The sequence below is a fragment of the Erithacus rubecula genome, assembly GCF_903797595.1.
Source record: "Erithacus rubecula genome assembly, chromosome: 20".
Taxonomy (NCBI): domain Eukaryota; kingdom Metazoa; phylum Chordata; class Aves; order Passeriformes; family Muscicapidae; genus Erithacus; species Erithacus rubecula.
In genome coordinates this window covers 10,814,822-10,841,281 of record NC_136672.1, presented here as the reverse complement: position 1 = coordinate 10,841,281, position 26,460 = coordinate 10,814,822, and the positions used below count along the sequence as shown (strand labels likewise).

General features: G+C 57.6%; 1 protein-coding gene across 2 annotated transcripts in view; it reads right to left on the bottom strand.

The window, feature by feature from the left end:
• Positions 1 to 18,820, bottom strand: part of SLC38A10 (solute carrier family 38 member 10) — a 28,832-nt gene extending 10,012 nt beyond the window's left edge. The window contains exons 1-11 of one of the 2 annotated variants that reach the window (XM_079323683.1): positions 18,584 to 18,820; positions 17,659 to 17,776; positions 14,657 to 14,702; positions 13,484 to 13,577; positions 12,303 to 12,446; positions 11,360 to 11,484; positions 8,469 to 8,571; positions 7,630 to 7,812; positions 5,848 to 5,959; positions 5,562 to 5,668; positions 739 to 892 (exon numbers count right to left, since the gene is read on the bottom strand). In XM_079323683.1, the coding sequence (XP_079179809.1) occupies positions 739 to 892; positions 5,562 to 5,668; positions 5,848 to 5,959; positions 7,630 to 7,812; positions 8,469 to 8,571; positions 11,360 to 11,484; positions 12,303 to 12,446; positions 13,484 to 13,577; positions 14,657 to 14,702; positions 17,659 to 17,776; positions 18,584 to 18,688 (1,291 nt within the window). In that variant the 5' untranslated portion in view covers positions 18,689 to 18,820. The remainder of the gene's footprint in view (positions 1 to 738; positions 893 to 5,561; positions 5,669 to 5,847; positions 5,960 to 7,629; positions 7,813 to 8,468; positions 8,572 to 11,359; positions 11,485 to 12,302; positions 12,447 to 13,483; positions 13,578 to 14,656; positions 14,703 to 17,658; positions 17,777 to 18,583) is intronic. The other variant, XM_079323684.1, reaches the window with a different exon arrangement.
• Between the last annotated feature and the right edge of the window lie 7,640 nt (positions 18,821 to 26,460).

The following is a 26,460-nucleotide window of genomic DNA, read 5'->3' as shown; positions in this document are numbered from 1 at the left end:
ACCCAGCCAAGAACCAGGAGGGAGGATAATCTCCACAAGAGCCAGCCCCTTTCTCCCTTCCGCTCTCAATCTCTGCGAGGATATTTCAAGGCCTCCAAAGAACAAAAAAAAAAAAAAAAAGCCCCGCAGGAGCAGAAGGAAACAGAGCTGGAGGGAAGGAACAGGACGCAGGGCAGCGCGGGGTCAGGCGGCACCTGCGCCACGGCCACGCTCCACAGCAGCTGGGAAAGGGAGGAGCGGCCGTAATTCCATCAGCAAACAAATAATAAATAACCAGGAGAGGTAAACAAAGCTGAGCCATAATCACAGGCTTTGTCAGAGAGAAAGCAGAGTCCAAATTTATACCCTCGGCGCCAAAAAGAAAAGAGGCAGTTCCTATAAATTTCCCGACCTTTGAGGGTGATGGATGGCTTGGGATGGCAGAGGGGAGAACAGTCCTGCTGGGCCAGGTGGGCACTGTGCTCATCCCAAACTGGGATCCCTGCTCTGTCCCTCCAGGCCACACCACACCTTTCCCTTCCCAAAAGAACAACTCCCACAAAGCACCATGGGAGGTCACAGCAGCTTTTCCAGCAGACAAAAGTGCAGCTTTTCTTGGGAAAAGGTCCCAGGGAGTTGGGAAGGTGCATGGAGCTGCCTGGAAATTACCCTGCTTCAGTCACACTAAAAAAAAACAACAACCCTTCTCCTTTTTTTTAAGAGGTGAAGCTGGGAAACCCAACTCCAGCAAGCACATACCTGGAAGTTTGATCGAATCCTGGTCAATTCTGTTCTCCTCTCTGTCCAGGTGCTCCAAGCCCACTGCTTCTGTCTTCACAGGGGTGTCCTCAGTGGCAGACAGGGTGGTGTAGGTGCTGATCACCAGCATTCCCAGCCCAATCCACAGGATAAGCTGCAGAGAGTGCCAGAGGGACAGTGAGCACAGGAAATCCAACAGCATTCCCATGGTGATTCCATAGAATTCTAAGCTCAGCACAGTGTTAGGGAGAGAAAACAAATGTTAGAGAGAAACAGGAAAACCAGTTGCTCCTGGCTGAGGTTCATATTTGGGTACAGAGCCATGAGAATGGGAATTTCAGAGGCTGGAAGCTGTTGGAAAGACTTTGGAAGGGCTCAAAATGAGTGGAGAGAGTGGACACAGAGATAGGAAAATGCATGTGGCAGACACAAGTCCTGCTGCAAAGACTCATTCCCTGGTATTCCCAGCATGAGAACTCCATGAAATCTGGCTGAGCACAGAGGAGCTTGGCCTGGTTACAGCCCCCAACCATTCCAGGGAGCTGCTTAAAAATCCTTGGTTTTGAAAGCAAGGGTAACATGTCCACAAACAGGTCCTGGTCCCAGGGCTCAAGAAGCTGCTGAGAAATGACTCCCTGATTCCCAGAAAGCAAGGATCAAATAGAATAAAAATAGAAGGATGGAATCTGGATCTCATGGAGGGAAGGGCTCTTGGAATTCCTCTATCTCAAAAAGGAGAAAGTGATGAGCAGCAAAAGAATTTTTACAGCTTGTTATGTGATGACAAATGGATCTAAAAGGATCTAATTCCACATGAGTCACAGGAAGTGTTGGATGGCACTTCAACCTGGTCTAGTGGAAGGTGTCCCTGCCCATGGCAGGAGGTGGAACTGGATGAGCTTGAAGGTCCCTCCCAGCCCAAACCATCCCATGATTCCATGATTCCCAATCCTCACTGTGTCACAAAAAGCACAACAAAAAGATGCTTCAAGTGAGGGGAAAACCAGAATGGCCATAGGGAGCACTTTTACCACTGGAAGCTGCCAGAAAACTGCAAATCAAGGGGAGAGGTGAAATTAGAAGGAGGAATTAAAACATTGGCACTTCCAGAGGGGGAGGAGGGGCTGCTGCTGAGGGAGGTCACCCCGAAGGACGGAGCAGCGTGGTCAGAGCCCAGGAGACCCTGCAGGGCCCCGTTCCCAGCACAGCCTGCAGACAGCCCGACGCCTGGCGGGACGTGGAGCAGCCCTGCAGCAGGGGCAGCGTGGCCAGGGAGCAGAGGGCAGAGCTGAGGAGCTGCTGCACAGGAAACAGGAGCTGAACGTGGGTGCACAAAGAGCAGATATCCTGCCATGTGCCCCCCGGGGCAAACGCCGAGTCAGCAGGTCCTGCACTGCTGCCCCGGGCTGGAGCTGCTCCACTTCCTCCCCTCCCACCATCCACAGCCCCGGCACAAATGCATTTTGTGCCTGGGAGGCTGTTCTGGCACCTTCCAGAAACAACAGCGGAGAGGAAGAGCGTTTCCACAAAGAGGATCTATTCTGGTGCCACAGGAACCAGGAGCAACGTGGGAGAGGAGGGAACTGTAGGAAACGGCTGAAAACATTAAATGCTTTAAAAGGATTTTTGTTGTTTCTTATCTTAGTGGGGAACCAGGGGCTCAACTGCCTCGGATTGAAACCCCTTTGATTGCTGCACATTTGGAGTTCAGCTGCGAGCTCCCGGAGCAGCGGGTACGGGCACACGTGGCAGTCTGAGACAGGCTGGGCTGTCCCTGAGCTGCTCCCCCTCCTCACCTACCCCCTCCCCAAATGAAGAACAGAATAAGGGGGCCATGATTTGGCTTAATTCCATGGAGATGCACATGACATGGAAAAACAGGTTTGTGCTCAGAGGACCACCATGGTGATTGAAGGAACAACTGAGGGCTGCAAGATTTGGGAGCCAAGGAACCAATCCAGGCAGAGGAGCCACCAGTCCCCAGAGCACCCAGAGATCCTGGAGCGAGGGGAGGCACTTCTGAGCCATGGGAATGATCCCCTCCAAACCCAGCGATCCCAATGAGAGCAGAGACCTTTCTGCAGGAGCCCCTCTCAGCAAGGACACAGTGAGAGGCTTGGAAGGCCTGGGCAGGTCAGCATGGCCAGGAGCCACAGTCTCCCGGGAGCCACGCTCCGAGCACGGACGGCAATCAGGAGAGGAAGTTTACGCGGCCGTTTCCTCGGCCGGTCGCGCTCCCTTGGCCCTCCTTCCTCCCAGAAGGTGACTCCAGCCCTGCAGAGCAGAGCTGTGAGCTCAGCCCTCCTCTGCAGCCACGGGAAGCAAACAGCAAACACGCTGCAGTGCCGTGGCCTGACGCCATCCCCGTCCTCCTGGACACCGCGCGCTCCCAGGGACGGAGTCATGGCGAAGGAATGCGGAGCCGGGGTCACTGCTGGGCCCCTCCTCAGAGGTGCTGTGTTTGTTTGGGGGGCTGTACCCCTGGATGTGCTGCTGGGGGAGCTGTGCTGATCCCTGTGCTGCCAGGGAAGGGCAGGGGGAATCTCTTTTCCACCCGCACAGGAGCCGAGGGGTCACTTCCTGACCCCCGGCAGCTCCTCTTCCCCAGCTGGGACAAGAGCAGCTCCAGCCTCCCTAGGAGGGGCCTCTCGGACAAGCTTGTGTCAACACTGGGAAGGCAACACCTTCCTGTTGGCAGCTCCACACTCTGTTCACAGACCCCCACACGCCCCACGGCAGCTCTGCCAAAGCCGGGGCTCCCGGGGAGCAGCGGGACATGGACCTTGACAGGAACAGATGCTTAACCACAAGAAAGGGAACACTCTCCCTGCTCCACTCACAGCACTGTGTGCCTCACTCCAGGCTTTTCAACTGCTCTGGGACCTGCCTTTCCAAGCTGGCTGAGCAGCAGCTCCAATCCTTCCCAGTTCCTCAGCAGAAGCTCTTTGCTGGCCAGCAAACATCTACCCATTCCCCTCCTCCACCTGAAATCCTCTTCACTACTTTTAGCAAAACCCCTGTTTGCACCATCTCCTGTAAAAACCTGGCCTTCTGTGTCACCACCTGCCTGACACTGGACGCTGCTGGGTGCCACAAGTGGCCTGATAAAAGCAGCCAGTTCTCAGCAGCACAAGAGCCAAGATAACCCAGGGAAGTGTAAAAGCTGGCACTGAGGTTTGCTGCTCTGAAGGAGGCTGAAGCTGGTGCAGGGAAGGAGGGAGATGTCCATGCAGGCTGTTTGGACAGGGACAGGAAGGGAAGGACAGCTGAGCCCAGGGCTGGCTCCTATCCCCCCACCTTCCTCAGGAGCTGACTTTGATGGAGTGGAGCACCTGATCAAAGGAGAGCAGGAATGAAGGAGGAGACCAAAGACAGAGCTCCAGGGAAAGAATAAATGAGCCTTTGCAAAGACCTGGAGGGAGGAGGAGAGGATGGGCTCTGACTTGGGCTGTGGAGGCAGGGAGGTGCTGAGCAGGGCAGGCAGGTGTGTCCTCACTGCCAGCAGGAATGCAAACCTGACAGGCAATGCATCACTCAGGGAAAGGCTGGACAGCCTGCTGCCAGCCCCTCGAGAGGTAACCCAGGGCCTGATGCTTTAGATAAGCCCTTCCTCCTTTGTGGAGATTTCTGCAGGACAAACATCTCCCTCAGCCTCGTGACTGGGTTTGGGGTCAGGCATTGTGAGGGCCCCAGTGTCCCACCCCGAGCAGAGAGCTCAGCCTGTCCTGAGTGCAGCCTCCAGGCACTGCAGGGAAACACTCTGGCTCAGCCAGAATAGAAAGCAATTCTTGAAAGTGCTCTTTGTTTCCCTGAAAAACCCAGGCTGGCATTCAGACTCCTGCTCGGGGTTTCACTCAAAGAAGTTCGGAGCTAAGTGTCAGAATTCAGAGTGAAAGCTGGAAAGTTGGACTATTTCCTTGTGTCAGGGAAAGCACAAGGAAGAAAAAAAACACACCCTGCTTAAAAATTTCACGTAGGTTTGCAAAGCCACAAGTCATTAAGCACAGAACAAGCCACCAGTTCTGTGGGCCCCACAAAAACGTTCTGCTCTCCCCTGCTGACTCTGCACTGTGCCCAAAACCTGATTCCCAGCCCCACTGACTGTCCTGACTGGGAATGTTGGGACAGAGGCCTGTGAAAAAGGCAGTGGATTAAATTATTGCTAGGGAAAAAACCCAGAACCTGTTAATTTCAGCCCACGGTATTTGCAGGAGCAGGGAGATCAAGCCCAGCAAAGAGCCACTTTGTTTCAGTCCCTGAGGAGGCCAATTCAAACTGGAGCAAAAGGAAAAGTTAAACTTCTAACAGCCTCTGAACGACCCCAATCCCTCAGAAAATCAATTCCTGAAGCAACACCTCTATGTGTGTGTTCCTTTTTACTATTATTTTGGTTGAAAGCAGAAAGCTGAGGGTCGGCAGCACAAACCACATCGTGGAGCCCTGTTTGTTTTACCCAGCCAGGGCAGGTCGGGATGTGAGGCTTTAAGGTTTTACAGGCTGCTTGGATTTCCTGTTCTGAGGATCCAAAACCTGAATCCCACCAGGAGGAGGACTGGAAGCAGCGTTTTATGCACAGAATGACTGTTTCACTTGCTGCTGGAGGGACAAAAAGAGCTGGTGTTCCAGCTTGGGCCAGCACCTCTGCCACTGTCTGTGCACCCCTAAGTGGTGGACACCCACCCAGAACAGCCCCCACCTGTACTGGGCAGACTGGAGGGGGAGGCTGGAGGAGGTGCTGAGCAGATTCAGTGCTGCAGACAGATGAAGCACGTTCCCAGGCTCTGAGAGGGCTTAGGGGGATGTCAAGCAGCATCAGCACTGACCTGTGAACAAAGCGCATTCTTGTGGATCTTCTTGTAAATAAGAGCAGGGCAGATGAAACAAATGAGGCTTCCCATGGTCGCACCTGTCAAGCCCAGGACTGTTTCCACTGGGGAAGAAGAGGAAAAGTCAGCAAAGGTTTTTTTCCAGGAGTGCCTGAGCAGCAGCATGGGATGGCTGCCAGAGCCCCCGAGCAGGATGGGGTGTGAGTCTGGCCACCCCAGCCAGGAAAACAAATAACAGAGAGCAGAGAAAGCAGCCAGCCCTTGTTCCCAGCTCCTCACTCACCATTGGGGATCATGATGCCTCCGACCATGGTCCCAAACACAACAGCCAACGTCAGGGCTTTGAAACGGAGCGGGGGCATGTAGCCCCCAGCAGCGAAGGTGCCGTCCTTCTGCTGGGGGGGCAAGGGTGGAGGGGAGACTTCAGCTCTGCTATTGCAGTCCCCAGACCTTCAGCAATCCCCTCAGCCCCCCAGCAATTCCCTCAGCAATGCTCCTGCAGCTCCAGCCCATCCCAGCTGTGATCCCCTCTGTTGTGCCCCAGTCCCTGTGCAGGGACTCAGAGAGCAGCACAAGGCCAAGGGCAGGAGGAAGGAGCTCAAGGGTGCAGCAGGAGGGAGAAGTCACAGGGCAAGAGCTCTGGCTGTGCTACACCACAGGAGCAGCTCCTCCAGCTGGGAGACAGCCTAGGGGAGGATGGGTGCTGCTGGGCCCTCTGCTTCCCATCCCATCCCATCCCATCCCATCCCATCCCATCCCATCCCATCCCATCCCATCCCATCCCATCCCATCCCATCCCATCCCATCCCATCCCATCCCATCCCATCCCATCCCATCCCATCCCATCCATCTCCCAGGTGGGAGGTGTGGAAGGCAGAGGCCCCAGTGTGCCCTGCAGATCCAGCAGGTCCCTGCTCCACTGCTGCACAGATGGGAGAGGAAGGCAAAGTGACCCTGCAGAGCCCAGCCAGGCAGGGCTGAGCCCAGGTGAGACCCAAAGTGCTTCCAGCCCTTCCTCCTCCGCAGCCGCTGCCTCTCCGACCGACTGCCCCATCCCATCCTCAGGCCCTCCCAACGTGAGAAAAGAGCCGGGGGCTTCTCACAGGCAGAAGTGGCAGGATTTAGAGCTATAAATTGCTCAAGTTTTATTTCCTGCCTAAGAGGTTTCTATTTATGCGGACACACAAAGGCCTCAGAACATTCCCACAATCTCTCACTGTTATTTGCTGAATCCATCGGCGCGCTCCGCGTGCACAATGCACAGAGGAGAACACGCCACTGCCACAAGGGACTCACAGTCTCCAGCAGACAGACCAGCTTCAGTCACAAAGGCTGGCTGAGGAGCTGGCCCTGGGAAAGGTGGAACGTGTGGGAGAGGGCTGGATCCCAGATCCCACTGCCCGCCCCTGCCCGGGAGGCGCTGCAGGAAGGGGACGTCGGAACCCGGGGGGGAAAGGGCTGCTCCAGGGCTGCTGACAAAGGTGCTGGGTGAGAATAATGGAGCAGGAATGAGCAGGCACACAAGGAAGCAAGAAGAAATGGAGCTGGGCTGGGCTCCGAGGCCGGGAACAGGAGCTCAATGAGTTGGCCAGCAAAAGGAGAGCAGCTGGAGCAGCAGGAAATGAGGAGGCTCCGCTGCTTCCAAAAGCCCATTTCTCCCTCTTTCTGAGAGGAAGAACCACCTTGGCTCTGAGCTGTGTAACGTGTCTGTGCCAGAGCTGGAATCCCCAGCAGAGCAGGGAGCAGCAGCCACAGGACATGGGCTTTACACTGGGAACTGCAGCCCTTTTGCCCAGGGAATTCCTCTGCAGAGGACATGAGCCTCCAAGTGCCAGGGATTAACCATTGAGCAGAGCAGCATTTAGAGACGGCCACAGGCCCCTCCTGCACTGAGGATTTTATGGGAGTTGAGGCTTTGGACCTCTGGACAACAAGTACCTGCCAAATATCACTACCACCAGAGTCTCACAGAACCAAGGCAGGTTTGGGGCCCAATCAGAGACCAAAGAGTCACAAAAACCTTTCAAAAAACAAGTTTCACACCGAGGCAGCCCTGGGACCTTACCTGCTGCTCAAAGAGCAGGGTGTTGAGTGCCTGTCTGCAGGGCAGGATCATCATGGGGAACCCCACAGCCACCGACATCATGAACCCCACGCGGATCATCTCCGTCACCACGTTGGAAGGGAAGTTCATCAGCACGTTCCCAGCAATGGCCTCGGTGTAACTCACGTAGCCAAAGAAGCCCACCTGGGGAGGGGAGGGGGTTGGACTCCCAACACTTCACACCTGCTGCTCACTGAGGGGCAGGATGGTGACTCCCACTGGAGCAGCCAAGGGGAGTGTGAGGTCACCTCCATGGGCAACCTGCCAGCAGCCCCAGCACCCCAAAACCTGGGACAGGTCGTTAATCAAGAGTGGGAACTGCCTAAAAGCAAGTTTCTCATCAAATCCAGGGGTTTTCCTTTGCTTGCTGCCAGGCCCATGGATTGTCCCTCTCCAACAGTTCCCTGCAGCAGCCTGGCTCATGGGCCAAGGCTCTCCTTAGGAATTATTAACCCAGTTTTATTAACTGCTGCCTTATGAGGCATAACTTCCTTCACAACAGGCTGGATAAAGTTCTTCCAAACTCTGGGCAGCAGCCTCTGCTCCAGGCTGGGCCTGGGAAGAGCTGGGTCTCCACTCTGCCCCCGTCCAAGGAAACGTGCTACTCTGAAAACCTGGATTCTCCCAATGCCCTCTGTGCTCTTGGGTTCATCACCTCCCACCTAACTCTGCTTTCAGCACGATGACTTATCTGTTAGAATAAATACAGATAAGCAGAAACCAGCCCCAGCTGCAGATAAATCCCCAACCCTGTGGCCCCTCCAGATTTCTGGCAAGGGAAGAGAAGGGGAAGTTCCTACCATGATGTAAAAGGTGGTGACCACGTTTAGAGAAGAAGCAAATATGGAGCTCATGATTTTGACAGACGGCTCATCCAAGCTGTCGTAAGTAGGCAAGACCTGACTGTAAAAAGGGTAAAATATTTAAGGAAACCTGCAGAAAACAGGAGAAAACCCCCAATCCCAACCCATTCTCTGCCTCAGCCCAGCAGCAACAAATCCCTGACGCCTTCCCCCTCTGGAGCATAAACACCTGCTGCTATTCCACAATTTATACTGCTAATGCCAAGAGATTTCAGAACACTCATAACTTTTAAGTGTTGCAAAAATATTCCTGCTCTCCCCACCCCACCACGTGGAGAGAAACGTGTGATGTAAACATGTGGGCTGGGGAAGGGTTGCAGAATGAATGACCGCTTGTTCCCGGGGCCGCCGTGGCTCCACGCCAGCCCCAGCACCACAGATTATTGTTCTTGGAGCTCTCCGTGCTGATAATTAAAGCAACACAGTGTTTACAGAGGAAAAGCAGGGAGAAGGTTGGAGCATCCCACTGTCTGAAGGAAAAGTTAAACAAACAAAGCCCAGAGCAGCGCCTGTCCTACTTCAGCTCGCTTCATAGAGAGCCAATTCCCCGGGATTTGGGGGATTTACAGCCTTGGAAAGCGTGGGGAATGTTCTCTTTGACATCAGGTGCATATTTTAGCAACTCATTAACCTCTTGTTACTTTAATTCTAGCGGCTGCATCCTGGAACTCTTGGGAGAAGGGAGGGGAAGCTCCTGGAACTCTTGGGAGAAAAGGGGGAAGCCTGCAGGGAGATGGGAAGGGGGATCCCCAGCTCCAGTGGGCACCAAGCCATTCCCAGGAAGTGTGTCAGGCTGAGGCCAAGCAGAAAGATCCTTAACCCTTAATCCCTGAACCTCAAAGGAGGCTGAGCACGTGGGGACACGTGCTGGGGCTGGAGATACCAGCAGGGAGCAGCAGCCTTCCCTGGGAGTCTCCATTTGGGATTCCTCCCTGGGTATGAGGAGACTGGCTTCCCTGGGAATTCCTCCATTTGGGATTTTTCCTTGGGAGAAAAGAGACTGGCTTCCCTGGGAATTCCTCCATTTGGGATTTTTCCTTGGGAGAAAAGAGACTGGCTTCCCTGGGAATTCCTCCATTTGGGATTTTTCCTTGGGAGAAAAGAGACTGGCTTCCCTGGGACTCTCCATTTGGGATTTTTCCTTGGGAGAAAAGAGACTGGCTTCCCTGGGAATTCCTCCATTTGGGATTTTTCCTTGGGAGAAAAGAGACTGGCTTCCCTGGGACTCTCCATTTGGGATTTTTCCTTAGGAGAAAAGAGACTGGCTTCCCTAGGAATCTCTGAATTTGAGATTCCTCCCTGCCCTCTCCACAGCCAACTCCAGTTATATTCTGGTCTTCAGCTTCCAAGAGAAGGGTGCAGCCAAACATTCAGGCTTGGGGAGGGAAAAAAAAGGGAAACAGGGAGGCTCTGCAGTGTGGGGGATGGTTAAAAAGTTGATTCAGAGGTTAGCAAAATTAAATCTACCCAGCTGAGACTGTATAGATAAACTACATTTAAAGAGAGGAATGGAATATATAGAGGGCAGGTAAAGAGAGAGAGAGAGAATACACAGATGGAAAAATATACATATATGTATATATGTATATATGTATATATGTATGTAAATACTGCCTGGGGTGGGGACAGTGTATTTTCCTGATGTTTGGAAAAAGCACAAAGCTTTTGACTGGATTTGATACAAAAGTGCTGCCATGGAATCCATATTTAGGCACACACAGGTCCAGACCAAACCATTTCCCTGGATTTCCAATTCCCAGGAAAACTGTGCTGGGTACTGTGTGGCTTCCATAAGGAAAGGAAAAAAAAAAAGGGATTTGTTAACAAGGTAAAGCTGCAAGAGAACACAATTCTCTTTGCCAGTTATAATGGAGACATTAAACAGCAAGCCTGGAGTGTGCAGGGGTAGGATCTGAGCTGCCAAGAGAGCCAGTAAGTGGGAAATGATGATTTGGATCTTGGAGTGGGTGTAAACACAGCAGTCTGAGCAAATTTTATCTGTCACATTCATTTACTGCTGGCACGAGACCCGTTTGCTGGAACTACATAGGGGGAAGCCCAGCTCTGCCAGGCTTCCAGAGCAGGATGGTCCTTCCAGAGCAGGATGGTCCTTCCTGTGTCCAGGGCTGGATTTACCCTGGTTAGAGCTGTCACAGCTCTGGCCAGGCACGTAGCACTCATGTGCTGTCCTGGGGCAGCAGGGAATGCTGCTGGAAACCTGGAACAGCCTGACCTGCCCTCACCTCCTTCCACTTGGCAGCAGAAACCATCACAAAAACAGGGAACTGGAAAGGTGGAAATCTGGAGCAGCCTGCTCTGCCTTCACCTCCTTCCACTTGGCAGCAGAAACCCTCACAAAAACAGGGAACTGGAGAGGTGGAAACAGCCTGGCCTGCTCTCACCTCCTTCCATGTGCCACTAAACTCAGAGAACTGGAAATGCAGGAACAACCCTCTAAAGCCAACTGTGTGATCTTCAGAGTGTTCTCCAGGAAATTTGGGGAAGCAGAACAGCCCCCAGCACTCAGGGTCACACACAGGGTGACACACCCTTTCCTGGTGCTCCAGCATTCCCTTCAAGAACCAGGGGAATTTCATCCCTTCTGCAGCTGCACCAGAAGCTCCTCAGGAGCTGTTTGGCTCCACTGGTCTCAAGTTGCTCCATTACAAGAATTCCCAGGTGAAAGGGAATAACAAAAGGCTCTGAGTAACAAAAGGGTCAGGACTGAATGGGAGCAAGCTGATGAAAACAAACCAGCAAAGCAGATGGTATCTATCCCTTGCAGATCCCCCTGCCCCTGTGCCCCACAGCAAGGGGCAGGTACTCACGACTGGCAGGCAAAGGACATTCCAAAGATGGGGATGCAGCGGAAAATCCCCTCCCAGCGCACCAGAGCCACTCGCTGCAGCCACCGCCCGCTGAACAGCCCGTGGTTGAAGGAGGACACCACAACCTGCAGCCAGCACACAGCAGGGTGAGCAGCCAGCCCCACACAGCCCCACAGCAGCAGCAGTGCCAGCCTGGGGTAAGGGGCAGCGTGTGACAGCTCTGCTGGGAGCAGTCTGAGCTGCCAGCACAGCCCCATCCCAACCCCCCAGCTCCACTTCCCACCCACGCAGCTCCCAGGGCCACCAAGGGATCTGTGACATTCCCCCCACCTTGTTTGATGCCATCAGACATCACAGCACACACCAGTGTGGGACAATTTCCACTAACTGTGAGAATTATTGCTCAAAGCAATCTCTTTTGCACTTTTTAAAAAGTGTTTTTTTAAATGTGTTTTTAAATCCAAACAGGAAGAGAGAGACAAAGGGTCCTAAACCAGGATCCCACCTGCTGCTCCAGGGCCATTTAACAACACAGGAAAGACTTTATGGAAAGGGGGAGGAGCCCAAGCCAGGGAGCTCCCTTGCCATGGACACAAGAACTGGCAGGAGTTGGGTTGCACAGGAAGCAGAAGGTAAATATGTCTGAATGTCTGTTTATAATATCCTAGGATGGGGTTTCTAATCCCCAGAGATGTTTCAGAGCAGCCAACTCTTGTGAGTGTTGTGGTTTCTTAAAGGCACAGCTTCTGGGAGGCTCTACAGCAGCTCTGAGGTGTGACCCTGCACAGCACACTAAAAAAGTTACATGGAAAGAATTCCCACACCTCCCTTTTCTTCCAGTCCTGAAATTTGGGTGACACGAGGGAATCACAGGAGCACCTGGGGGTGACACCGGTCATTAAAAAGGAACAGAAAGCAGGAAAATGGGATCCCTGGTACCCACCACGAACATGAAGACGCTGTAGAAGATGAGAGCCATGGCACTGAAGGACTGAATGGAGGCCATCATGTTCCTCTGGAGGCTCAGGGGCAGGACAATGCACAGGGACACGGCGATGAGCAGCACGATCCGGAACGCGCCCGACACCTGAGGGAGGACAGGGCAGCACAAACCCCTGCAGGGAGACACCCCCACACCCACCCAGCCAGCAAACCCTGCCAAGGGCCACCATTCCAGAGTGAAAAGCCACTTCAACAGTGGAATTCTGTGTCTGCAGGTGTTTGAAGTGCTGTCTGTGCTGAGCTGAGACAGTCACTGGGTGCCACTGTTGCTCTGCAGTGTGTGACAGGTCCCAGCTGGAAGAATTTGGGGGGTGGCTGGGGGGGGTTAAATGTTAATCCAGCACAAGCTATTTAGGTATTTTCATGCAATTAAATAAAACCTAAATTTACTTGAGGAGACGAGAAATTGAAAGTGTTGAAAACTCCAATCCAGAAAATTAATCAAAGCCTCACACTGGTATTTATTATAGCAGAACACTCTGGAATGCTTGGAAATATTTAATACCTAATTTGGCTGCAGCCTCAACGCATCTTTTTTAACTTCACAGTCCCTTAATCTGAGCTTAGGAGCATCAGGCAGCACAGATAACACTCTACCAAAAAATCCTTTTGCTCCCTGCACGGCCCTCGTGCCGGCTCTGAGGAGCACCTCTTGCCTCTGAGCATCCTGAGCCAGCAGCAGGCTCATCACACGGCTGAGGAGGCAGGAACACAGAGACTTTGGCCACAAAAACAGCCAAGGACAGCACAAAAATCCCTCCTGAGCTACAGAGAGGAGAGCTCAGGCAGAGGAACTGCCTGTCACTACCCACTGGGGCAGGAATTAAGGCAGGAAGCATTATCTCTCCCAGGAATCTGCTCCAGAATTAATAAGGGACCAAGTTAAAAAGAATTCCTTTGATGGAAATGCCTTATTGGAGTTTTACACAGCTGATTGTTTGCCATATATCTGAGCTCCCCAGACTTCCCAGAGCTGCAGGCTCCACAAGGATCTCTCTGGGAGGGGACCCCACAAAGCCCCCCAGGGGGTGCTGAGCACACCCCAAAGCAGGAGCTCTGCTGCAGCCAGGGAACACAGGGCTCAGTGCAGGTCTGGGAGCACTGCAGCAGTGATTTATTCACCTGGAATCCGAGCATCTGGGCAAAGAAGTTGGAGCCCAAATCTCCGATGACGACGTAGAAAGCGATGCAAGTGCCCAGCATCAGCCCAATCATGCTGCAAACACAAACAGGGATGGGTTAGGAGGGCCACATGTCCTTCCTCAGAGTTGGGAAGAGCAGGACAATCCTTCTGCCCTCCATCCCAAAAAACAGCCACCAGAGAACCTCCCTCCACATCAAACACTCGGACACGCAGCTCTGCCCACATGCAGGGGTGTAACTCCTGTTGGGAGCCATGGGGGGAAAAAACCCAAGGAAAACTAATCTTGGAGATGAAAAGAACTCCTTGAACTCCTGGAAAAATTCAAAAGAATCAGCACGAGGCTCTCAAGAGCCCCACACCCACAGCAGCACCCTGCCATGAGAGTCTCAATATCCAGTGGGCTCTCCAACATCTCCCCACACAATGGACCACACTTTAATGAAAAGATTGTCCATGAACTGCCTCTCCTCCCACTTCTGGACCACTTTCCTTCCCAGTTCCAATTATAGAACATCCCTGTGGCAATTACAGCCTCTGTTTGCATGGACAAGAAAGATCTGAGGAATATTCTGTGTATTTTTAGTGCTGTGCAGAAGTTTGCAGCTGGGAAGAGAGAAGGACCCAGCACCATTGCCAGCCCTGGGCTCAACATGCCTGGAAAAGAATTCCTGCTGGAAAAAGCAGGGCTCTGAGGATTGTGCCATCACCTGCCATCTGCACTGGGTCATGGGAGAAAGCAGAGATGGAGACAGGATTCCCCCTCAAGGCATCTCACAGGGAAGGGAGCACAGAGGGCAGGAGCAGAGCAGATCCCAGGATCCAAACACTCCCTCCCACTAACTCAACAGCAGGGATGTCACCCCTGGAAAGCTGCCCCGAGTGACAGGGCTGTGATTTCACAGCAGAGCAGGAGAGGAGCTCATCCCTGAGCACCTTCTGTGCTCCCAGAGCCTGGGCAGCACTCCCATCCCCAGGCAGGATGGAGGTGCCACCTGTGAGCTCTGCTCAGGGCATCTCACTCAGCCTCCCAAGGAATTCCAGGAGGCAGCAGGGGAAAGAAGGAAGGAAGGAAGGAGAGCACAGCAAGGCTCAGCAAAGTTTTCAGCAAAAACACCCAAACTGTTCACACTTTCAATCAGTGGCAGATTTACCTTGTTTCCACCAACATTTTTCCTGCTTTTCCATAGGCATGAAATGCTGGCATAAAAAGGAAAAAAGAGTGGAAGTTAGTCAAAGAAAGGGCCAGAACAGGGCAAGATGTCAGTTCACAATTAGACACTAACAGTGACACAGGGCAGTGCAGCAGGAACCCACCACTGGTATTTTGGGGCTGTTTCCCTCACCCTCCCACTTTCTTTTTCAGCCTTTCCCTTTGGAAATTGAAAACCACATAAGACAGGAACAGGGATGAGGGAAAGCCAGCAAGCAGGTTCTTTTTTTTTTTTTTTTTCTATTTAAAACCAGAAGTGGTGTGAAGCAGCAGCCACACATGGCAGCCATTAAAGGCAATGGGAGAGAAAATATTCCTGCACAAGATTGTGTGTGGCAAAAGTTAAAGTGGTGCAGAATTCCAGTCCAAGTCCCCTTTTTATTTTTATCTTTCCCCTCAAACTGGGCCGCCCAACATCTCTGGCTGGGAGAGCTGAGCTGGTGCCCAGAACGTTCAATCCCATTCCCAGAATACCCAGTGCTCCCAACCCACACCAAAGGGCTGCTGCCAAGGCTTTGCTTTCCCCCCTCCCATCCTTGGGTTGGAGCAGAAAATGCTCAGTAGTCCTCAAATCATTGGGTTTTCTCTCAAAAAGACAATGCCAAGAAAAGTTTACTTCTATTTTTAGCTCTTACTGGGCAGAACGGGAATGGGGAGCTCCGGTGCCAAACCCAGACCACAGTGTCCAAATCTGCCAGTGAGGTCCAGCATGAACCCACCACCCTGGAGTCCCCTCTGCCTTCCCTCAAGGCACAGCCCAGCATTCCCAGTGCCCGCCAGAAAACAAACCCAAATCCTTTCTGGAAGCTTCTTCTGCTATTTTAAATATTAGCTTCAACTCTTGATTTCCTTGGACTCTACTTGAGCTAAAAACTCAGGAAACGAGATGTTCTCCCACAGAATGAGCAAAAGGCACGGCAGGGACCCACAGCCTGGAGCAGGGATGTGGGGGAGCACCCAAAATAGCTGCTGGATCAGTGACAGGGCAGTGGGACAGCTGCCACCAGGCACCGTGCCCGGGGAGCGGCCGCTCCACTCTAGCCTCCTCTGGGAATTCACAACCAGGAGGGGAAAGGCAACAGCCCTGGGGGGGCCAGACCCACAGATGAAGGGTCTGGGAGGAGAAAGAGGAGCCAGCAAAGGGAAAATATCCCTCCTGGGGATGGGTCAGTCACAGGCTGAGCTCGGGGTGGAGGAGTGGTGCTGCTGATCCTTGCAGGGCACGTTCCAGCCCCTCACAGACACAGCCCTGGGTGATGCTGGGCTCTGCCCATCTCCCTGGCTGTTGGGAACTGAGGCTCAATGAGAACAAGCCTACAAACACTGTGGGCAGGTGTCCCCACCTGGGGACAATGGAAAAATGGGATTCTTTATTTTCTGAAGGAGGTAACGACGGTAAAATAAAGGGCACAGTCAAATCCTTGGAATGAGATCATGGAATGCCCCCAAACTGGGCAGAGCTTGCTCAGTACCTAGAGAAGCTTTCAAACCCATTGTGGTTCCTGGGACAGAGCTTTAGCCCCTTGCCCTGCAGGGCTGAGCTGCCCAGCACAGCCCCAGCACATCCTGAGTGCTGCTGGAAGGGGAGAGATTCACTCATCTCCCAGTTAAACCCATCTGGGAACTGCCTCCTGCTCCCCTCCTCTCCCCCACTTCTCCCTGCAGCCCCTCCCCTCGGGCAGCCCAGCCTGGGACACCCTTTGTGCCGGGGCCGTCCCTCCGGAAGGCACTGCCCGCCCTCAGGCAATGTGCACAGCTTTCCTCAGCGCTGCCAAAGCCTCCCAGGAGTGCCCCCAGATGTCCCCGAGCCCAGGCCGTGGGGACAAAGGGGGTCTGTGTGGAGCTGCCCGAGCTGGGAGCGTTGGGATGCGGGTGGGAGCGCTGCCGGCCCGTGGCACCTCTCCCAGGGCACTGGCAGCGGGCACAGGCTGCTGCCAGGAGGAAGCTGGGAGCATTGCTGGCCCTCAGGGCACGGCAGCCCCTTGGTCAGGCTGGATGAGGATCCTGGGACACGCTCCAGGGCGCAGGGGACTCTGTGTGCTCCGGGGAGCGGCGCACAAAGGGGCAGGAGCAGCACCCGCAGCTGGGCCGGGCACCCCGGGGGCTCCCCCTTCCCTCTGGAACCAGAACAGCCCCCCAGACCATGCAGCTTCTCCATCTTTTCTGTTGCTAGCAGATACCAGTGGGCAGAAGCTGGGATGTGCTCCTGGGAGCAGCAAACCCATCTGTCAGCAGCTGGTGCGAGCCCTTGTGCCAGGGCAGCGCCAAGCAGCTCCCTCCTCCTCAGAGAAGGCAGAACAAGGAAAAGACAACTTTTCCTGCTGCTTCATATGCCAAGGGCAAGGACTGGAACCCAAACAACTCCTCCTGCTCCCCAAGTCAGTCAGAATCCCAGGAGAGGCCACGAGCTGAGGCCAATCCCGGCGCCAGCGCTGAGCTCCGAGGGTGGCCGGGCTCTGCCAAAACCCACCCAGGAATCTTCCAGATGTTTTTATTTTCTCAGCCCCTTTGGAACCTCGCTCTGTTTCCTCTCTGCTGAGCCATAAAGGAGCTCCCAGCTCGGATCCAGGCAGCCCAGCTCTGTGCCAGGCTGGCAGGACCCGCTGTCCCGGCAGCGCTGGGTGGGGAACTCGTGCCCAGACCCATAATTAATTCATCCCAGAGCCACAATTCATCCCAGATGGCTCCCAGGAGCTGGGTTTGGATCATCTCCTCCCCTGCCCCGTGGAGTCAAAACAACTCAGCACCCACTAACAGGGCTGTGGGGAGCAGGATCCAAGCCCAGCACTGCCCCAGAGGCAGAACAAGAAGAACTGGGAACTGCAGCAAGAAAACATTTGTTGTTCCAACAGCACCACTGAGGAAATGCAAACTGGGGGGGCAGGTCAGAGTGCTGTGGGAGGAGCAGGAGGGTGGGAAGCAGCTCCAGGGCTGGGATCTCACCGAGGCCAGGGTAGGTCCTGCGCTTGCTGAGGTTGGCCGACTTCACCAGGAACATGCAGGACTGGTGAGTCATCCAGGAGCAGAAGATCAGCAGCACAGCTCCCAGGAGGATCCCACACTGCAATGGCAAGAGACCAGCAGGAGGTGGGGGTCAGGCCCCCCCCACAGCCCAGCCACCCTCCCTCAGCATCCCCAGCTCCCCACACACGTTCCAGCCACATTTTTCCTTTTTCAGGAGGTTCTGTTCCCTTCCCACCAGCTCCATATCACTCTCTCCATGGCACAAGGACACGTGGAACACACCACAGCTCCCAGCTGCACCAGTCCAAGCACCCAGGAGTGAACTGGGAGCAGCTTGTGGAGCAGAATTCCCACCCTGGCTCATCCCTCCACAGCTCCCAGCGGGTTCAGGGAGCAGACAGATCCCAAGGTGCCACCTCTGCTGCAAAATTATTTATCAACAACCATCTGGTTTCACAGACTCCTCAGCCAGCTCCTGCCTCGCTGCCCTCCCTGTCCCAGGGCTGGGAGCCACAGGGCACCGGGCAGTGGGGGCAGCAGGGGCTTGGAAAAGCCTCCAGATCAACTCCCGTTTATCACATGGGTAAATCCTTGAGTTAATCTTTCCCTTCTCCTTACAAAACAGGCAGAAAGGATCAGTTGGAGACCACGGGAATAGGAAAAAAACCCAGAAGTTCTGAGTTCGAGACTTCATGATGAAGAAAAACCAGTTCCAAAACTTGCAGTGTTCGGAGCACGAGAAGCCCGATCTGGGTCCCAAGAGTTCCTTTGCTGCTGGTCCCTCCCAAGCAGGGAGCCAGCCCCGCTTCCCCAGAAGGGCGGAGCGGCCGCTGCCGCCCCCCCCGGGCCTGCAGGAGCTCGCGGGGCTGCCAAGGGCACGGAGCGACCCCCGGGGGCCCCTCACCTGTCGGAAGCAGAAGGGCACGGTGAGCACGCTCACCCCCACGATGCTGTTCACCACGTTCATGATCAGGCCCCAGTTGGAACCCGCCGCCGCCGCCGCCGCCATGGCCCGCGGCGGAGGAGCCGGTTTGTGGCCGCTCCCCGAGCCCCACGGCCGGCTCGGAGCGCCCGGTGCTCCCGGTCCCCTTCAGCCGGCCGTGCCCGCCATGGCCCCACCGGGCCCGCCCCGAGCCGGCACCGGCCACAGCGGCACTTCCGGCTTCCGGCGCCGCGCAGGAAGTGGCGTGTCCGCGCGGGGACGCTCCTGCTGCCTTGGAGGTCTGGACTCGCTGGTGGTGGAGGATAAAGGGGGGTCCCCATGGCTGGGGGCGCCCCCGGAGAGCTGAGCACGGCCGGGAAGGTCGGGAATGCACGAGCACGCAGATCTTCCAGGCACGGAGATGGGCGTGCGCATGCCTTTACATGCGTGTGTGCATACACGTACACGACCACACATCTTGCGGCAGCGCTGGCACCCCAGCGGGGGTCCCCGGCGTGATGGCGGCCTCAGAAAAGCCCCTCGAGGGCAGCCCATCAGCCCCGGCATCCCCTCCCGCCTGCACATCTGGGCACGCATCCAGCTGTGCGCACACATCTGCTCCCCATCCCAAGCGGAGCCACCCCCAGCTCTGCCGCGGACGTACCCCCCACATCCCCCAGGATAAGGGAAAAAGAAGGAAAGACGTGGGGGGGCTCTGGGAGGGTCCCCCGGGGCCGGGCGTGGCGGCGGCTCCGAGCGGCACACGCCAAGGGCACGTTCCCGTCGGGCCGGCAACGAAACGCGGCGCTCGTATAATTTGCAGCAATTGCGATGGGAAACCGCAGGAATTCGCTCTACAAAAGGTTTGCAGGGAGGTGAACAGGCGGCCTAATTCCCTCCAGGTGTGCGCGGGCATCGGTAGCTCTGGCTGCGTTTTTCTGGCTCCTGTGCTGCAGCCGTGGCTCCTGGGTCCGTGTGTGTCCTCGGGGTGGGATGAGGGATCCCCTCGGGAATGTCGTCCATGGTCAGCAAAAGGGCTCTGGTGGCTTTTCCACGTCCGAGTGGGAGCTGGGGGCTTGGGAGATGTGCAGAGCCAGCCAGGAGTCCCCGTGACACGGGATGGGGACAGCAGGGCAGCCGCCCCCCGGTCCTGCTCTGCCGGCAGGGGACACCGGCAGCCGGCAAAGGGCCCTGCTGGGTTTGGGATCCCACCACAGGATCCACTGGGAATCGCAGGTGGCTCAGAGCCCTTCCCAGTCCTGCCCCATGGCCCAGATTCCTCCCGCCGGATTTGGAGCCACGGAGAACAACCGGCCCCAGAGGATGCCAGAGCCACAATTACTGTAATTAGAAATAGGGGCTCAGGGCTGGCTGATCCCGCTGGGATCCCGCGCTGCTTTATGGAAGTACAAATCGCTCGGGATGTCCAGGGGCCGCTGCTGTGTCCGATGCTGCTCCACAGGGATGTGCACACGTGTGCTGGCACACACTGAGCTGAGCTGAAACAGATTCCCAGCTCCCACGGGTGATGCTGTCCCAGGAAAACAGCTGGGTCCATCTCTGCTCCTACCCATCCCACTCTCCTTCAGGAATTTGCCTCAGGGGCAGCTCCAGGCCAGGAGGCTCCCATGAACCTCCTCCCATGGCATGGGGATGCTCTTCCCTTGAACCATGGGAACATCCCTGCCCTCCCTTTTTGGGGGGCACAGTGCAGGGGAATGGGAAGGAATGGGGACCCCCTTCCAGACCCGGGGCAAGCCCACCCACACCCCATCCCACGTCCCCCCTTCACCCAGGGACTGGCAGCCAGCACCCAGGGCCACCCTGCTCCCAACAGCTGGTCCCAGCGACAGATGCCTGGCAGATCCTGAGAAGCAGCCAGCAGGGATTGAAAAACATAAATTAAAACAAATTGCAGTTTTATATTGCAAATAAGAGCAGTTTGATGGGTTTTATTGCGGAACAACCATTAATGAAGTGCAGTGTTCAGGCACCTTAATGCTCAGGGACCAAAGTTCAGTCCGTATCTCCAGCACGGGCTGGGAGCCGCCGCATATCCCGCGAGGGCCTGGCAGGTTGGGAATGGGATTGGAATGAATTTATGGGCACGATGAGGAGGACGGAGACAAGAGGCCAAACCGACCCGGGGGGGTTTAAAGCAGAGTGGACGAACAGCACGGCTGTGCTGGAGGGAGGTGTGAGGGCCGTGGTGTCCCCTCCACGGTGTCATCCTAGTGGGGCCCCACAGTGGGTACTCACCATGGATTTTGGGATGGGGACCACAAGCGTTCGGGATGCTGGTGCTGCCCCAGGGGCTGGCCAGGAGCGATGCAGAGTCAAGGCAGTGAGGGAAGCCCCCCACGCCCCCCAGAATAAAGCACGTGCGGGTGTGCGGGGCACAGAGGGGCGTGCAGGTGGACACAGCACCGGGGGTACAAGCACGGGGGATCCACGCACACTACGGACGCGATCGCGCCCTCCCCACGCGAGCCCCGGACCGTCACACATGGACACGCGCCCCACCCGCACGTACCCACGCCTAGCACAGGCACCGAGCTGTACCGATCCGTTCCGAGCCCCACGGTGCCTTACCGGGCCTTACCGAGCCGCACGGGTCCGGTGCGCTGCCCCCGCGCGCGCCCATTCATTCACCCACGCGCGCCGTGGGAACGAGCCGCGCGCGCCGCGGGCGGGAAGCGCAGCCCCGCGCTGGCCCCGCCCCTCCCTGCGCGCATGAATGAGGCGCGCCCCGCCCCAGATTCCATATAAGGACACCCGGCGCTGCTTGGGGCGGGGTCTGACGGGGAAGCCGCGCCCCCCCCTGCCCGCCAATCAGAGCAGCGCGCCGGGCCCCCCGCCGCGCTCCGGCCTTTGTTTGTGGAGGGCTCCGGGGCCAATGGGAGCGCGGGACGGGGGGCGCTGGGCCAATGGGGGGCGCGGGGCTGGGAGCGCTGGGCCAATGGGGGCGCGGGGTCGGGGGCGCTGGGCCAATGGGCGCACGCGGGGGGCGCAGGGAGGAGCGCGGGGCACGGCCCGGCCCGGCCACGTGCGCGCGGAGCCGCCTCCGCGGGGACCGGGCACAGCGAGGGGACCGGGGGACCGTGCGCCGCGGTGCCACCGCGCCGTGTCCCCTGCAGTGCCAAGGGCACGTGCCTGTCCATACGCTGTCACTGCCGGTTCCCGGTGCCACCAAACCGCTCGGCACCTTCCTGCTCCGGTTGACCCCGGGGGACCACGATGGAGCGGCCCCAGCCCCGGCTGCAAACCTCGGGCCCTGTCCGGGGTGTGTTGAGGGTCTGACAGCCGGATGTGGCAGCAGGGTTATTTGTACTTGGATGCTTGAGGCCCTCACTCGCCCGTTATGCCGGGACTGGGGTGGGGGGCATCGTGTTGGGGTCTCTGGGCAGCAAATCCCAACTGCTGCAGCCCCCATGCAGGCAGAGCTGCACCACACATGGAACCCCAGGGCTGGGACAGAGCCATCTGTGTACTGGGACAGGGCTGTGCCCAACACCGACTACACGGAAGGGACTGGAGCCTCCCAAGGGATCCCAGAAAGGACCACCAGGAAATCCCATCCTGTGCCGGGGTGGTGTCTGGGATCTGCTGTCCCCTCCTTGGCTGTGGGAAATATCCTTGCTCCAAACCAGCCGCATGCCCATGCTATGCTCATGGCAAAGCCGTGGCACTCCCAGGCCAGCGGCAGGAGGACGAGCTCTTTGCTGGAAAGGTGAAGGTCACGGTCGCTTCCTCCGTCACAGGCAGCTCCCAGCTCCATGTTTGTCCCTCGGGTGCTCCAGGACACCATCACAGCACAGCTCGTGTGGCGCTGGCCATGGCGCTGACACTCCTGACTGTGAGCCGTAGTGTGGCTGCTGACGGCCAGGCCAGGGATGCTGACTCCGCTGGTTTACTCCTCATCGCCCTCCCCGTGTCTCCCATCACCAGCCCACAGCTCTGGCTCCATTCCCCCATCCAGCCAGGCCTGCCAAACCACGGCAGCGGCACCGAGCAGCGGGGCAGGGGCACAGCCCCGGTGTCACCGAATGGCCGGGACAGCGGCCAGCCCGGGCCGGCCCCACCGCGCTTTCCGGCAGGCAGGGAAGCACCGGCGCATCTCCCGGGGCCCGGGGAGAGAACAAAGGAGGGCAGCTGCAGCGGAGGGAGCGGCGCTGCCGGATGCGCTGCAGCGCGGATAATCCGCCCCGGCACAGCCTCCGGAGCACCGGCAGCTCGGCCCGAGGGCTGTGCGGGGTCGGGAGGGGGCTCATCCCAGCTCCCCACGCAGCCCCATCCCGGATCTGTTCCCCCCGTTCCATCCCGCCCCGTGGCCGCGGCCGCGCTCGCCCCGGCTAATGCCGCGCCATAAAGGAACCGACTTACATTAACGACTTTTGTCACCAAAGTCATTAACATAATAGGGCTTCCACATCAAAATTGAATATTAATGCTCCGCCGGCTGCGGAGGGAGGCGGATAATTGCTCTAATACATTTTCCAGTCGGATTTTCGCATCGCGGCAGCAATTGCATTAGCAAACCCGATTATTCCCACGGCCGGTACAATGGGATGGTTAATGGGAGTTAAGTTCCTGCCTTTTTCCTCGGACCCCCGAGCGGCTGCGGCTCCGTGCCCCCCACTGTCCCCACCCGCGGGGGGTGCGGGGCAGGGGGCGAGGTCCCTGAGCTGGGAACAGAGGGGACAGCGCTGCGCAGCCACCTCGTCCCTCCGCCGGCAAACACGACCCTTGGACAGGACACAGACGGCCTTGAGACGCGCCGGGAATGCTGTGGCCAGCTGGAAAGCCGCCTGTCCCCGGAGCCGTGCTGTGCTGTTCCGTTCCGTGCCGTTCTGAGCCGTGGGGAGCCCTGAAGGACAGCAGAGGGGACACACCAGCCCGGGGCTCTCTGCCACAGCGGTGCTGGGGATCCGGGGAGAGCCAGCGGTTGTTCCCACCCCAGTAGTGTCAGGGACCCTCCAGCCTCCTTCCGAGGGTGTTCAACAGCTCCCAGGAGAATAAAGCTCAGGAAAACAGCTGAGGAGGGGGAAAACTGCTGGGACTGCAGCCCCTTCACTGTGCAGAGACAGGCCGTGTCCTCCGCCACCACACCCCGTCCTTGGGGTCCCCTCTTGCTCAGGGGGCTCTGTGGTGGCCCAGCCCCAGCTGAGGGGGGGACAGGCACCGTGAGAGCAGCAGCAGCGGTGGACAAAGGCAGCTGCAGGGCTGGGGGTTGGATTGTGGGGGGATCCTCATTAAATTGACTTTAATTGTGCTCATTTAGCCTCACTTCACTGATCAAGCTCACACAGCAGAGTTATCCCTACGGGGCAGGGGTCTGCCCGTGGTGGGGGGCTGCCACAGCAGGGGTCTGTCTACCCACAGGGGGCTGCCCAGAGGCAATGTACCCAAAGGAAGGGTCTGCCCACAGCGGGGGTTCTGCCCATTGGGATGCACACTCATCAGGGGCAGTCTGCCCAGGCAGGGGGGGTTGCCCACAGCAGAGGTTTGCCCAGGTTTGATGTTTACCCACTGGGGATCTGCCCTCTGTGCCCAGGGACACAGCCCTGGTGCTCCAGAATCCCTGCACTCAACCCCTTCCCACCCACCCCAGGGGCTCCCCTGGCCCCTTCTCACTCCCGCCAGCATCACTGCGGGAAGCAAGAGCCCGAGACCCTCTTTTGTTTTTTTGGTTTTCTTTTTCACTCAGGAAACTCTTTGCCAGCACTCCCAGACCACCGGTGGCCGCACACCGGGATCTGCCCCGTGCTCCCCGTTCGGCATCCAATTCCACGCGCTCGGATAATCCATAATGGCCCTTTTCCCGGCCTTTCCCCGCGGACAGGGACCCACAGGGCCTTCTCACGGCACTGGAGGAGGATGTGAAGGTTGGGTGTGCGGTGCCATCCCGCGTCCTTCCGTGTCCGTGTGTCCCCAGGCACGGCTCCGAGCCGCAGCCGCACGTCCCGCTGCAGCGGCGACCTGTTGCCGGGCTGTGCCCCCGCGGTGTCCTTGTCCGTCTGTCCCCGCGCCGTGTCCGTGTGTCCCGCAGCACACGGCCTCTGTGCGTGCGGTGCCGGAGGGTCCCCGCGGCCCCCGGGCCGCTCCCTCCTAACTCGATTGCCGTCCCGCGTAATGAATCGCCCGCTGTAATCTAATCGTGGTTACGAGCGATTGGGATTTATTTCAGCGTTTTCAATCAATTACACCCTTTTATTGCAAAAAAAGGAACAAAAAAAAAAAAAAAAAAAAAAAAAAAAAAACGGAAACCCCGCGGCGCTCTGACAGGAACCCCGGTGGTCGCCGCTGCCAGGCCTCGGCTCCCGGTTTCCCCCCGTGCTGCTCCCGCTGCCGTTCCCACTGTGTGGTCCCTGGTACCGAACAGGTTCTGCTTGCCTTGCACAGTCCCCTCACACCACAGAGCCCCCCAACACCGCACAGCCCCGCACGTGGCTCTGCATGGCCCTAAAATATTGTACAGCCCCCCAATATTGCACAGTCCCACACATTGCAGAGCCCCCCTTCTGCTCCACATGGCCCCTCGTTATTGTACCCCCCCCAACATTGCACAGCCCCCCGACCATACACAGCCCCCCAACATCTCACTGCACGTCCCCCAACTTACACCCCCACCTCGCAGGGCCCCCAACCACTCCAAAACCTCCCCATTGTAGCCACCCAACACTGCACAACCCGTACCCTGCTCTGCATGACCCCTACATATTGCAGAGCCCCCCAACACTGCACAGCCCCTCTTCTGCTCTGCATGGCCCCCCATTATTGTATCCCCTTACACTGCACAGCCCCACGCATTGCACACTTCCCTAACATTGCACAGCCCCCCTAGTTCCGCATGGGCCCCCATGATTGTACCCTCTGACACTACACAGCCCCCCGACATTGCACAGCCCCCCTTCTGCTCTGTATGGCCCCCCAATATTGCACAGCCCCACACATTGCAGAGCCCCCCTTCGGCTCCACATGGCCCCCCATTATTTTACCCCATCACATTGCACAGCCCCCCCGACATTGAACAGCCCCCTTAGCACCGCACGTCCCCCATTACCGCACCCCCTCCCCACTGTAACACTCAATTACCCCCTTCTTGCACACTCCCTTCCATCGCACGCCCCCCAACACTCCCCTGCCCGCCTGGCCGGGCCCGCAGGCCGTGCCCCTCCCGGTGCCCCCGCGGCCGGTGCCGGGACCTGCGGCGGGCGCTGCCCGCGGCCCGTTCCCCTCTCGCCGCTCTTTGATCGCGCTCGCTCCGGCCCGGGGCGCTCGGGGCTGTGCGCGGGGGGGCCTCGAAACCGCCCCCGCCGCGCGTGTGTCCCCCCCCACCCCCGGGGGGGGCGCCTTGAAACCGCCCGCGGCTCGGGCCAATCAGCGCCTTGTTTACACTGCGTGATTGACAGCGCGCTGGCGCCGGCGCCAGCCAATCGCTGCGCGGGGGGGGCACCGCGCGCTGCGGCGGGGGGTGCTCAGCAATGCAATTCCTCCCCCCCACCCCGCCACATCCGCCCCCAGCGCGCATCGCGCCTGCGCGCCGCTCCCTCCTCCCCATCATCCGCCGGGCTTGAATTAGGCGCCGCCGTTCCGCGCCGCTCGCCGACGCGCTGATTGGAAGCGGCGCTGGCGGCCCGCCAGCCAATGGGGAGCGGCGCTCGGCTTGGACGCGCGGCGCGCGCGCCGGAGGAAGAATGGAGCCGGGGTGTTGTCTGTGTGTGTGTGTGGGGCGGTGAGGGGGGGGATCAATGGCCGGCGGGGCGCGAGCCCGCGCGCGGCCAATCAGCGAGGGGGGCGCGCGCGCGCGCGGGGCACGCGCTCATTAGCATGCGGGGCGCGCCCGCCCCGGCGGAGAA